The sequence below is a fragment of the Cariama cristata genome, unplaced genomic scaffold (assembly GCF_000690535.1).
Source record: "Cariama cristata isolate BGI_N322 unplaced genomic scaffold, ASM69053v1 scaffold43231, whole genome shotgun sequence".
Lineage (NCBI taxonomy): Eukaryota > Metazoa > Chordata > Aves > Cariamiformes > Cariamidae > Cariama > Cariama cristata.
Window position 1 is genome coordinate 8928 of NW_009599500.1, and position 14908 is coordinate 23835.

The 14908-nt window shown below is 37.1% G+C and overlaps 1 protein-coding gene across 1 annotated transcript; it reads right to left on the reverse strand.

Annotated features, from left to right (window-relative positions):
* Nucleotides 1–745: 745 nt before the first annotated feature.
* On the reverse strand, nucleotides 746–14601 carry NDUFS1 (NADH dehydrogenase (ubiquinone) Fe-S protein 1, 75kDa (NADH-coenzyme Q reductase)). Its single transcript, XM_009709695.1, has 18 exons — nucleotides 14538–14601; nucleotides 14212–14303; nucleotides 12658–12765; nucleotides 11404–11480; nucleotides 11230–11311; nucleotides 10990–11120; nucleotides 10070–10255; nucleotides 9450–9584; nucleotides 8876–8990; nucleotides 7742–7887; nucleotides 7006–7134; nucleotides 5695–5824; nucleotides 5044–5204; nucleotides 3343–3497; nucleotides 2570–2745; nucleotides 1692–1826; nucleotides 1416–1488; nucleotides 746–1104 (listed from the first exon to the last, which is right to left on the reverse strand). The coding sequence occupies exons 1-18, from the start codon at nucleotides 14599–14601 to the stop codon at nucleotides 1013–1015; spliced, it is 2187 nt and encodes a 728-aa protein (XP_009707997.1). The 3' UTR covers nucleotides 746–1012.
* Between the last annotated feature and the right edge of the window lie 307 nt (nucleotides 14602–14908).

Below are 14908 nucleotides of genomic sequence, written 5' to 3' on the forward strand. Positions count from 1 at the left end.
GGGGGGGGGGGAGGGGGGAGTTTGAAGTGATGGCTTTATGATACTGTTCCCATTTGCATGATTCCTGGAAGGATTACTCTAAACTTTATTACTGTAGTAGCCTGTTGAAGAGGAAGCTATCCTTCCTCTAAACTTACATAAACCAACATAATAGAGGGGAGAGTCACTGTTCTGAAGTCCTTCTAAAGCTTAAAAAAAAAAAACACCAAACAACAGAAAAAAACACCAGCCAAAAAACACCACACACAACCCCTTCCCCACTTTGCTATAAAAAGATGAGCACACAGAGGAACTATTCTGAGATCTTTTCTGTATTTGAACTGGTGTAGCTGAAGGCCTTTATCTTTTTGCTAAATTTTTAAAGCAGTTCAATATGAGGAAGCTGTATGAAAACTGCTTTTCTTTTTTATGACATCAAAATTATTTTTATTTCCTCTATGTGCAGTTTCCCAACTGAAACAAAATGGAGAAACATACAAATATGTAGAGCAGTGGCAGGTCTGAACACTGACATAAACCAGGTATGTTTGTTTCTAAAGAGGGACAACTTGCTCTGAAAGCACGTTACAAAAATTGCATGTTCACACTCTCACGAATGCTTAAAATTAAGATACCTGGAAACTCTGGAAGAAGGTTGCAATCCTGTATTTTTGCTATGTAGACTTGTTCCTAGCAAATCAAGACTTACTGAGTCTGAGTTGCTTACTGAGTTCTTTTCATGCAAGAAGTGTGAGCTATATGAATTACATAGGTAATGGACTGTTTGGTATTATAATTTATTTGTATACAATCATCATGTACTCCGCCTCTGGGTACAGTAAGTTGAGTGCTGCATGTTCTTTCACACACAACAGTCCTATAATATTATGGGACTATTTGAACTGATGAAAATGTGAATGCAGAAAAGAAAAATACAATGACCTAGCAAATAGACTCTGGAAAAAAAAATACCAGTCACAGCATTTAACTGCACCAAATACTTGGATGGAAGTTGCAGCAGTCTCATTAGTCTCTAGCAGCTGGCTGGCTCTTCTACTGCATGAGCACCTTCAACAACAGCTTTCACACACTTGGCCATTGTCTGGGATGCTCTACTGATTGAATCTGGAAAAAAAAAATGCAAACACATATCAGTGTGGTGTAACTGTTCCTTTTCAAAATTATACACAGACACAATATAAAAGAGATTTAGTACAAGACTGCATACAAAGAGGATAAAGAAAATCACCGAGTTGAAAATACAGTCTGTGCTCTATGCAAATTCCAAATAATTTTACTGGAAAATTTTGTTTCTTCAAAAGGCTCAAATCCTACATATCTTAGTGGAAAGCTTTAAATGCCTCATAAGAATCTTAGCTTTACAGTAAGTAAAATGTATTGTTGATTTCAGAATGGAAAGGCCATAGTATACATACCTGTCATATAAAAGTCTTTTATTGTGAGCTGAGGTGGAACAAGAGGATCAGCAAGAAGCTGTTGCTTCACTAACTGTGGCAGGAAAGGTAAAAAAAAAAAAGAAAGTCAGCTTTATGATAGGAACTCATTACCAAAGCATTTGTTTAGTGAATTCTGCATTCAGTGCAGGTCAATAAATGCTTGTAGTACTACATATGAAGAAGGCCCATTTCTTTAAAAAGCATCAAGCTATGTAACAGCACTAAATCATGCCCAGATGCTTCAGTTTTGGTTACCTTTGACAATTCATTTGCCTGGTTGAAGTAGTTAGCCTCTTCCACATCATCGTATCGAACCAGATTAGGAGACACTTCTTCTAAACGCGTCCGTATTTGATCAAGGTTCTCATAAGGCAAGGTCATACCAGCCAACTACAAGATTCACAGAAAGAAATGCCATCAAGTCTAGGGATTTAATACATAGTGGTTTAGACTACCAATCCATTAACATACTTAAAATAAAATCAGGAAAAATCTATACTCCTGAAAACACAGGCAGTTATAATGTACAAACTGAAGCAAAGTCACAGTATTCTGTTGGACTTCTGATGCCTACAGTTAAGACTTCCCCATGTTAAAAACCCAGGCTGTCCTGTTTGCTATAAAAAGGAAAATAAGAGACAAGAGGCACTTTTCTCCTTCCATACAGATGTTGCTTATCCTTTCCCTAGCTTACCACCAAATCAGATAAAAGTTGATGCATTTATCAATGCATCTTGTTCCCAGTGACTAGGAAGCACATATTTGACCTTATCTAATGATACCAGATCCTGTCCTCAGAGTTCATGTTTTCTTTGTAAAAAGCAAGAAACTGCATCCACCCACCAGTTTTCTCTAAAGCACTTCATAAAGACCTGCAGAATCTGCAGACAAAACTTCACCCATTATGCATTCCAACAGCATACAGCAGCTACAATGTCAGTGCTATCCTCAAAAGGGAAACTATGATTTAACTCACAGAATTAAAAAAGGATTCAATACAAAGCATTACTTCTCAAGACTAGAGTCATGTATTTTCCTGAAAATGTACCTTTTTTTTGGAAACACTTCAATAGAAAAGGAACTTAATCTCTCAATATACTTTTATCAGAAGCAATTTATAACAGCAACAGTACCTCAGAGACAGCTCTAATAATTCTCCAGTCTTCCCTTGCCATCCCAGGAGGTGTTACTGCTACTCTTGTCTGCTGGGCCCTACCCTCAGTATTTACATATGTGGCCGCCTTCTCTGTATATGCTGCTCCTGGGAGAATAACATCAGCCATGGGAGCTCCCACATCCCCGTGATGTCCTAAATACATGGAAAGAGGAAACAGTACACAACCATGTGAGACGTAAGTCAAAATAAAAATAAATGCTTTACTAACACAATACAGAATTTCTGTGTTCCGAGAAAAAAGGATTTTCTAAAGTACACTTAACCAGTAATATAAAACGTATTAGGCTGACTGCTCTGAGGTCTTACTTGCCTAATGCTTGGAGGAGAATGAACAGACTACAAGCAGTAGTAAATGGTAGTTCAGTCTCTATAGTCACTCAGCTTCGGGGGCTCCTGGAACAAGGATGCTTAGTGAATTAAGATAAAACCATGTTTTGGTACAATAGAACAGCTGGGAACCGATGCTGTTTTGTCTGCCAGGTTTGAACCTATGCTCCAGAAGACCTAACTGGTTTATATTCTCTTATTACTCATCAACAGGTTTTCATTTTTACCTAAGAAATGGGTAACAGGTATCTCAGTTATGTTGGAAGTTCCACTTCTTGGCAGAAAAAAAGAAAGGCTAGAATTTATCAAAGGGTCAGATATGTTTGTAAGCATATGCCACTGTTTAGACTTTCTCTCCAGATGTTAGATAGCAACATTTCTTAAGTTACATCTACTAATTACCTTGATAAATGATAAAACAATCCTTTGGCAAATCCTGACGTGTTATGCAACCTGAATCTGCTCCCAAGAGATACAAGAGTTTGGGAGGATTTTTCCTAATTGCCTCCACTCCTGGTTTGAAACCCAGATCCAAAGCAGCTACCTGGCTTGCAACCCTGTAGGAACAAACACATTAAGCCTTTAAGTTATTTCAAAATTCTCCCTCTCCCATCAGAACAGACCTAACTTCTTTTTTTGACTAAGTATTTTGAAGGACAAAAATGAAGCATAAAGGCAGCTGAAAATTTCGACAGAGCATTTGACAGAATATCAGATTGGTTTTGCATTTTGACAAACTGATGCCATTTGAAGTTTTCACGGGGTTTTCACCTATTTAAGATGGGACAGCAGAATAAAGGCAGACATTCTAGGTCTCACTTGTCATCTGGAACACCAAGGTTCACATTTCAGCTATGAATTGAACTCAACAGGCCTTTAATTTAGGGCACTCCCATGGAAGATGAAAGACCAGCTACTGGACCATCAGCTACTCTGAAGCATTTAAAGTCTTAAGATCACTAATTCATCACTATTCATTTATTGACACATAAAAATACTTTAAAAATAATTAAATAATCATTCTCCTTTTCTGACAGTCTTTTTCTTTTCCAAAGAAACAGTTTTGCATAATCCTGCATAATCAGGTGCCAGACTTAAAATTTTATTTAGAGGAAAAGATCCTCTCTGTAGAGTACCTATCTTTCAATGTTACTCATGTTCGTCTGACATAGTCAGACATACAGGTTCGAGTAAGTTAAGTTGCTTTTTATAATTAAGGTAAAGAGGATGGTGCACCAAAAGCATGAAAGTCAATAATATGAAAGACTGCCAAACCACATGTAAAAAAGGTATCATGAGTGTTCTTTAACTCATCAGTGTTTTGGTATTAAATGTTTCAGTTTCAACAGGATTTTATATTCAAGTTTCCTTCAGAGGATGGAGCCCTGCTCTTGCTATACTAGCATTACATCAATGAATTGCTTTTGGCAGAAGGATTTTGTTGAGTCTCTGAATTTGAGTTGCACTACATTTACTGAAATAATTTTTCCTTTACAGAGCTTGTCAATTTGACAGACGGAGTTCTAGAAAGAGAGGGGGGAAGGGCTGTCCCAAGAGAAGCTTGCCTATTAAAAGGAATAATAACCCAATAAACTGAATAACTAAGATCAAAAGCCCTAAAATGAAAAGCTTTTAAGCTTTTCTATTAACTATTCAGTTAAGAAACTGCACAGTAAAAGGAGTATTATAAGAAACCATATTATTTAAATGCTCTTGCCCTTTTGTTTGGTCTTCTTCCTCTAGAAAAAAAGCAATCATTTAGCAAGTGACACTCGTCTGCTGTGCATTCTACTGAGCACTGTGGTATGTTACTAAACTCTCGTGTATTCTATACCTCTGAATTTAAACTTTAAATTCTACATTTAAATAGAATAGATTAGTAAAATCTCATGGAAAGCCTGAAAAGTTTGCCAGGTCAAGGAACCTATTTTTATTAAAAAGTTTCTGCTAGTTTGTACTTCTGGTTTTTTATATTCCCTACCTATATTTTCTAACCTGATAAGCCACCTGTGTGTACACAAAGAAATCTGCACACAGACATTGTGGTAACTTGTGTAGGCCCAGCGTGAATGAAAGTAGCTCCCAAAAAGCTTTAAAGCAAACCTGTGGAGGATGTTCATGACTTTCCAATCAGAACCAACACCACTCTTAGTTCTGGCATTTTGTGCAATGGTGGAAATGGCAGCATGGATAGCGGCTCCGTCACTGCGCTGCAGTGCTGCACTACCAACCACCACCATTGGCTTTTTAGCCTGATCGAGGACCTGTGCAAGCAAAGAATCAAGAAACTCATTTCACGGCTCTGAAGACAATTCTTGGTGCAAATAATGTAATAAATGCTAGAATTTCTATATAAGTCTTTGATGCAAAGCCACAGTTCTGAAATGGTCATTGTTTCATTTAGAGATAAAGCCAAGAGAAACTGCTATAAGCAGTACATTACCCTGTCAATACAGAACTATACTCTTGATAACCAGACATTTAAGTGGAAACAGCAGCGGCTGAAACAGCCTGTTTTATATGAAGAAATATTCCAGGAGTTTCCTGCACTGCAAAATTTTACACACCTGAATATATTAAACAGGTCATACACACTTGGTGCACACTAATCATTACCTCATCTCTGCATTTTATTAAAAGCAAACAACCCCATATACAACATGGTACTTCTCTTCAGATCTATCTCTGCAGGGAAATCAGATTATTATTCAATACATCTGAAATTTAACAGTCACACTCTTAAGTTGTGTGTACCTTAGAGAATGCATGTTTTCCAGAAGCAAGGTCCTGCAGTATCTGTGGGGACTCTCCTAGATGATCGTATGTGTAAGTCAAATTCACAGGAGAGCCAATGAGGGCCACTTGCAAGTCATTGTGAAGCCAGCTGAAAACACATCAAAAATTTTATAAAAATCAAAGAAATAGAGTTTTACTCAAACAAAGCCACTACTTATAATTTTAGCAATAACTTGAAATAGGATGCAAATTCTTTTAAAGGAATTTAATCGGCATTCATTGTAACATGCAGTTTTGCACTATTCTGACTGTTAAGCAAGCTTAAGGTTTTTTTAGAAGGACTATTTCTCTATGCACATTCCGGGACCAGTGCAGCAACGCAACTTATATGAGAAGTTCATAACTCAATTCCCTCCTCCCCTCAAACTTTTTTGGGAAAAAAGGTTGCTAAAACTTTAAACCATCTTTTCCAGTGTTAGGCAAAAACAAACAAAACCAAAAAGACCCCACACTTACAGCTACTATTATTTAGCCTGGCTTAACTCTTAGTTACTTCAGAATTGAAGTTCAAGTCATTTGTAGGAGGAAAGAATTCTCAATTTGACAGTGCCTACAGTTTTAGAAATACACTTATTTCTTAAACAGAAAAATTTAGCTGGGTAGAAATTGTTCCTTTTTTACAGCTTCTCATAGCATAGACTTATAAAAATATACAAATAGTTCATAAACTTCATTGCATTTTTTTTTCCTCCTAAAATTTTAAGGCCACTATTGTTTAAAATTATGTATTTCGGAAGAACCCAGCATTAGGAAGGACAATGCTTGTATAAAACTCATTTGTCTCCTGCTGACATATCTTGTTAAAGTTGAACCAGCTATATTCAAAAGTTTGGGAAAGCCACATAAATTACCAAAGAATATGTTAAACTTGAATGACTGCTTCTAAAAATCAGCAAGTTTGATTTGTTACAACAATACAAAAGCAGCAAACTGATGCTGAAAATAACTCTTTAGGGAATATGTTTTAACAAACTTCTGTAAGACAGAAAATCTGAGGTGTCTGTGTAATGTAACAAAGGAATAAATGTCTGAGTATATGAACTTACGTAAAATGTCGAAGTGAGAATGAACGAAACATAGCTGTACACTACAGGGAGAAAAGACGCCCTTTCTCTACACATGTATCACCATTCCCTTTATTAAAAGGTGAACTAGATCCAGTGAGTCCATCTGGATGAATGCTCTCAACTTACTGCCTGCGGCTGCACCTGAACATTGTATCAAATCCAGATGGATTCACATGTTTCTTCACCACCAAGGAATACAAACCTCTTTCGAATTCTAGCATTAAAAAGCGGCGCCTCAAAGCGTGGATTGGTGCCAACCAGAAGCAGGACATCTGCCTCCTCCACTCCAGCAATCTTGGTATTAAGCAGGTAGTTAGAGCGTAAATCTGTGCTATAACAAAAAGATGTAAGAAAGAAAGAGGATGAGAATTCAGTAAAGCGAAGATAAAGATTCTAGATGCTCAAAATATTTTTTCCATCTCAGGAAGAGAAAGGAAAAGAAGAGATTTCTCAATCCAAATTACTAACCCAAATCAAAAGTAAGAGCTTCTCTCTTTCCTGAGTATCAGAGACAGCAAAACATTAAAGGAATTACAATGTGGATATTTCCTACATTTACAGTTATTGTCAGCCTTCACAAACTTCATCTGCTATTACACAGTTTACAAGATCATAACTGTACTATAGTTTTCAAAACACAAATAGACTAAATTGTCCAACTTACAACAGAGTGTAACTGGCTTTCAGTAGCCTATTATTAAACTGCAGCAGCCTCAACATACAGCAAAGAGTGCAACCCTTGCTGTAGTAGAGACTAAAGTATCAACTCATAATCCATAAATACTCTCTATAAATGAGTATTGCAAATTCAGACAAAACCTGCTAATGCATCAGTAACTGCTATCCTTGGTCATTTCAGAATCTTACCATGAGATGATTTGCAGACTGGAAAGTTTATTAACATACTAATTACAGACAAACTTTGCCTGAACTCTTACCCAGCTCCAGCCGTAGGGAAGACCTCTTCAGTGCACAGTGTATCACAATTTACTCTATTCAGTAAGTCTTTCAGAGCTATTAGCGCTTCTGCATCCACCAGTCCTCCTACAATTGCTGCTACTTCCTTACCTTCGACAGCCTGTAGCTGGAGAGAAAGTATAAACATAAGCAAAAGAAACCATTGAAATAAACTACCATTTGGCCCAGGTAAACATTTGTTACATTAGGACGTGCCAAAGCCAGCAGTGCAACTGCTGGCCTGGAGTAGCACAAACTCATCGGCAGCGCCTGACTTCTGCAAGGCAGCAACTCCAGCTCCTTCAGAACACATGATAAGCAAAGAACAGCTCTCTGTATTCTCTGCAGGTCTCTCCCACCTGAGTTACTGCTCAGATATGACCAGTTCTCATTTGGTGTGGTGACAACAGGAAGATTGGTGAATGCTTTCATTTGAATGAAGCTGCAGTGCAGACAGAATACAAACTTCCATAACACAAGCTCAGGCAGTAAACTCCACTCAAAGGTTATTATCTGAGAAGCAATAGCTTTTGTAACAAACCCTACTACTCTACCATGGGCAAAAACATTCTTGAGCAAAGTTCAATTACAGTTATTCAATTCTACTTCGTCCCACATAAAATTTTTAATCAAAACCCAGAGCAGTCATGCAGCACTTCATTTTAGCAGCAGAATCAATCACCACACAGAGAAAGCACTGAGGCAAGCACAATTCAGAATTAGTAATACAGAATTAATGGCTTTGATGGCAAAAGTGGTGATAGCACTGTTTAAATAAAAGAAGTCTTCCAATAGATCATTCAGGAAAGTTGCTTCCTCCTAAGTTTCTGAAGGAACAGTTTAGTTTCCTATTTAAATAAAAGTAATTTCTCTCCCAATGCCCCGAATGAAATCATGGTAGGACAACGTTCTTCAGATGGTCTAATCCATGAAACAGGAAATAATATTGAAAAGAAGAAATTTAAGTGGAAATACAATGGATTAGAAGTCAAATGCTCCCCTTTAACCTTAAAGAAAAAAGCCCTTTTCTATGTAACTGTTTTCATAGTAATCATCGTAATATGTTCAGCTTTAGAAATCAATATTACACTACATACATTGAAAATTGTTCTTACCACACCAGCAACACGAGTTAATACATCCTCCCATGAGGCATAAATAAATAGTCCTTTCTCATTTTTGATCATTGGCTGAGTAAGTCTCTGACGCTTCAGACCATCATAAGCAAACCTAAGTGAACACCACTAATATTATTAAAGAGCAGACAAAGATAATTGTGTATACTAAATATTTGCTATGACATGAGTTTTCTAACAGCTTGCAATGATTAGAAAAGAGAAACAAGAAATATTTCCCCTGAAATTTAAACAATTTATTTCCCCTGAAAAAGTGTTTCCCCTGAATTTTAAAACATTTAACTTTTCAGTCTCAAAAACAAGCAAAAAAATCTGTGATACAAATAAAAGACTTACTGTAAAAAAAGGCTACATAAACGAAAACATTAGAAAACTCAGTAACTTCAATTATAGTATTAAAAACATGTTTTACCAATTATTCTTCACTATAGCTTTTCAATATTAACAGTGGAATCCAGAAGTCAGTGCTACTGTCCACATTTCTGGTTCTGCAAAGTGTGCCTTCAATGCATGTATAAACGCACATGTGGGTACAAACACCTCCCACACACACCTCGTTTTGTCAGATATCCATTCCTCGTTGATATCTTCATGCAACCTCGGCAAAATTCTCATCACTTCTCCAGTTCTTGTGCTCACTACAATGTTGCTTCCAACCGCATCAAGAACATCAATTGACTCTACCTTCCTGTTTAGCAGAACAAATAAACCATCTGCAGTTTTCTATATACAAGCAGCAACAGACTGCATAACAAGCAAAACAACAACAACAAAAAAATAAAGTGCTGTAGGTGTAGCTTTAGATATACATATAAGAGCTTAGTTTCACAAGACAATTTAAATATCCTCAACAATTGTTGAGTTAATGAGTTTGAATTTTCCTTTATACGCATTTTTTTTACTGAGCAACCAGCACAACCTACAAGTCCAAAACACTTTAGGGTAAAAATAAGGGAAGAATAGTCTATAAACTATAACGTTTTTCCTTTTCTTGAATGAGCTGTGAGTAAATAACAGAATTTGTGCTAGATTCAGTCTATGGAAAAGTCCACAACAAAAACACAGAGAATAAAAATCAGAGAAAATCCTTGGTATCACAGAAGGACACATTCTAAGATAAAGTGTATGACAAACAGAGAAAGCTGCATCTTCAGTACGATTTAAGATACATACCTTGTCTCCCATGGGCGTGCAGTAAAGGCATATGGCTTGGAGGTAAGAGCACCAACTGGGCAGATGTCAATAATATTTCCTGATAACTCAGACATGAACATTTTTTCAACGTAAGTACCAACTTGCATATCGTTTCCTCTTCCTGTTGTTCCCAAGTCATCTACCCCTGCAACCTCACTAGCAAACCTGGTAGATGCAAAAAGAATGAAAAACAAATCTGGAATGTACAACAGCAATATAGCACATTTTTCAACCCTTATCTCATTTTCTTAAGATAAAACATCAGCCTTAGTTCATACACCTGAAAGAAGAAAACAATTGTTCAGATGCATTAGTCTGTGCCATCACCTGTAGGACTATACATCTGCGCAATTTCATTCAGATGGGGCTACAAAAACTAGGTAGAGTTAAATCAAAAACCAGAGCAGTTCAGGGCTCAGTGAATTTCACAGTCTGAGTCCAAGATTAGTTCTAACAAGTTCTTTCTAGAACTAGGTGGGTACATTGTATTCTTTTCATCTGGCTCAAGTTAGCTGGTACTGAATCTCAGGACTACAGAACAGCATAAATATAGCTACCAGACGCTGTCAAGAATAAATAAATTTTGCAACTGTGGCTGAGGAAGTCACTTAATGCTTTAAAATCCATTCTGACGCTAACACCATGGGACTAGTTCTGCCCTGTACAATTCTGATTTCCCTTCCATGTTTTGGCCATCTCTCTCTATCTCCTGTATAACAGCTGTCTGGTAGCTCTGGGAAATCAGCTATCAGTCCCTACCAGAAATAAAATTCTTAAGTACAGTCAGAAAAGAAAAAAAAATAAATTGACTGTCCCTCATGGTGTTTCTTTCACAAGTAACAAACTGATATAACTATGCCTGCTCAGTACTCTCTCCAGTGAAAAATAAAGGACATTACCTGATACATCGAGTACACTGTATACACCGAGTCATGATTGTCTTGACTAACGGGCCAATGTTCTTGTCCTCCACAGCACGTTTTCCCTCTCTAAATCTACTCCTATCACTGCCAAACATCATCGATTGATCCTAGAACAGACAACAGAAAACAGACATATCCAGGCTGCTGGAAAGCACAATTTCACCTAAGAGAAGGGTATTAATACATAAGTCTACATAATTTAACTGGATGTTGTACCTGTAGATCACATTCTCCACCTTGATCACAGATAGGACAGTCCAATGGGTGATTTGCCAACAGGAACTCCATTACACCCTCTCTGTTAGGTTCAGGAATTAAAGTTAATGTCAACTTTACATCATTTAGCAGATAGCCTCCTATAGCTAATTAGTTATACTAAAAGAAAGGTACCTTGCTTTCCTGGACTTCTCAGAGTTTGTCAGTATGTTCCAGCCCTTCATAACTGGCATGGCACAAGCAGCAACTGGCTGCAATCATTATAAAAAGCAAGAATGAACACAATATATTTCTTCTCAGCATGGGCACAAACCCCAACCTCTCCCTCCCCCCAAATTCTTACATAGGCATCTGTTATTAATTAAACAAGTTGTAGAAATTAAAAGGTATCTGCAAGGAAAAAAAAGAAGAAAATCTTTCCAATAAAGTCACTAGAAGCCATATTTATTAATAATCTGCTATATAAAGAGGTTAAATTAGTTGTGATATATTTATTTTTAAAGTTCAGAATTTTACACTTTTGGGTTACAATTCAAATAGTTATAGCAAGAAGAAAGTCAGTTTTAACAGATAAAAGGCAAATCAAAGAGATTCAGTAACAATCTGGAAAACCTCTAGAACTGAGGTTGCGGAGTATGCATCATTTACAAGACATTTATTTGGACAAAGCCTATACATACAAAGAGTCTTGGAATAAAATTCTTCACACAATTACTGCAAGATTAACAAAAATTCCAGCTCAGAAAACAAATACATCCTATTTTTCAATCACATCATGAGCCACACCATCACGACTTCCATCTTTAGTGATAACCCAACGTTTCCAGAGACTCAAAGCTCAAACTACGGAATTCAAGTTGGGGTGAGCTAAAAAGTTTTATATGTGAATATAAATGTGTAATCCAAGACTGAACTCCAAAAGAATGCCTCAACTATCTGCATAGATTTCTTAATACTGCTGAAGACAGCATTCAATCCTGAAGTCAACTACTATTTTGTAACAGACATCAACGGTACATAATGCATTAAACTAGTAAGTAACTGCAATCTCTGCTTAGCTACAACAAACCCGCAGACACCAATCCTACAGCTGAATTCGTACAGTATCTGAAGTTTACTATTTGTGTAACATCAGCTGAAAATATGCGGTTGAATCCTGAATTACAAAACATAAAAATATATCTGACTGAAAACGCAGAGCTATCAAATGCTTACATCCAGGAGCAAGGTAATCCATAAGAACCTGAGAAATGGCTTAGATCAACAGGCAATCACTGCAGTCCAGTGAGGAGAAGGGAAAAAACGGCTTCAAGCAGCTGAATGACAACAATTTGTGTGTTAATGACAGTACAAACAATTATGCACAAGATTTAAGCTAGGCCCTAAGCACAGCAGAAAATTGCAATTCCTATGAAACACATACAATACCTTCGGAGCTTTCTCTATTTCCACAAGACACATCCTACAGTTTCCAGCAACAGAGAGACGATCATGGTAACAAAAACGAGGTATCTGAATTCCAGCCTTTTCACAGGCCTGTAAAGAATAAAAAAACAAAGGAAAACTGAATTTTAGTTAGACCTTTCAGTTCCACCTCATAAAACATTATTCAGTTTTTCAAAGAATAACAGCGTTAGTGCTCAGGAATATAGTGTATTCAACATTTCATCTTAAGAAGTGACCACAAATAAAAAATTGTGATCAAGCAGAAACATGTCAGGTTATCAGTTACAATTTCCAAAATTCGTAACTGATTGAGGAAATGAGAACTGACCTCTCTTTCATTCTTTCCTCCAAGAACAGAGAGAATTCTAATAGATAAGACACTAGCAATACAATTTAAAGAACACATGCACTATTTAAAGAAAAAGACATAAAAAGAAAATTTGAAGACTATAAAGGAAACAACAATGGAAATAATGATTTCTGATAATTCAACAACACAGATACTCTCTATAAAGGTACTGGAGCATAGTCAATCTTCAACTTCAGCAGAACCCCAAACTCAAAGAAACGTTCTTCCATGACATGTCTGAAGAAGAAACAGGAGGACAGTGACAACAGATTTCCAGAGAACAGATAAAGATGACCTTTCCTGCATAAAATCCCCACCGCTGATGGGATCTATACCATAGTGCCAGCTATGCCTGCCAGAGGAATACCACTGAACTCAATAAAAAAAGAACTAAAAATATCTAATTTTTCCTGATGATTTCTACAAAAAGTTATCACACATAAGCAAAATTCAAAAGCTAATAAAAAAACAGCATTTAAGAAAATTTTACACTTGACTCCTTCTGGGGGCATTCTAATGCCTAAATAAATTAGTAACTTGTATCCAAAGAATGAAGGGTATATTTTGAAGTAAATACTATGTACTTTAATGTTCTAACTCGCTATACCACGTTCCCATCTAACGGCTTCTTAAAAAGAAGTTAGACTGGAAAGAGATCTCCTTGAAATTTTGGCCTGAAAATCAAGAATCCTAAGTATGGGCTGGGAGATCCAGGTTCCATTTCTTTCCACACCAAGAAGAGTAAAATCAGCAAACGATCAGCATTCTAAATCATAAGAACTAATAACCAAAAGGAGACAATCCCTCATTTACCTGAAACATCACTTTAACAAGATACAAAATTAACAGGTTCTGAAAGACTACCAGGTCACATAGAGTTCAGAGCTAGAATTTCCACCAGAATTTATCAAAGTCCGTTATTGCATTGCATAAATTTTCGCAGTTGGGATTCATGCTGCATGCATCTTCTTTCAGACAATCATGGCAGTTGCTTCTTTTTCAAACACTCAATTCCCCAAAGGATTTCTGCCACATGAAATTGCATCACAGTCAGAGAAAACACCCCTAAAGAACTGCAGGAAACAATGTAAAGGGTTGTGGGGTTTTTTTTGCTATATAGAATAGAACATGCTGCCAAGAAGTGAGATGGAGAGCCCAAGAAAAATTTAGCATGCCTCTCCCCACACCTGAAGCACTGTGGTTCCTGGGTTCACCAACACAGGATGGCCATCCACAAACACCTCTATCTGGTTGCTGGCTGCTGTCGCAGTTGTACGCCCTGAGACATGAAAAAAGAAAACAAAAACTCTCAGTTACTGCTAGATGCAAACCCTCAGACCCCAAGCTCCTTATCTGACAGTTATACAGTACTGACAGAATTCTAGTTCTACAAACAGCATACCATAGAATTCCAGAGCTGCAAACAAAGTACACATACATGCCCTTCAATCAGTCAATAACACGTACATTAATTGTATGACCATACACACATGCATAAACTAGAGACACTTACCGCACACTTTGGAGGACTGGGGGACCCCAGCTAAGGTCCTGCGGACAGCAAGTAGTCGAAACATGGTGCTTTGGTAAGACAGAAAACAGCCTTAAGTTTTTATCAGTTCTAACATTTGCTGACAGGTTTTAAACAGGCAGAGTAAAAACTTCTGTACCAGCTGCAAAAAAGTATGTATGCACCTATATGTACAGAGGTACAAGAGAATAAGAAGTTACTTTCTTAAACTACAAGATATGGTTCTTTTTATAACTATCTATGCTTCGTGCGTACATATGTCACCTTACATTAAAAATGGTGAACGTCACGATGCTAAAACAGCTGGCAGCCTAGCTCAGGCCGCTACCTCTGCAAGAGCTGCCAGGAGCACG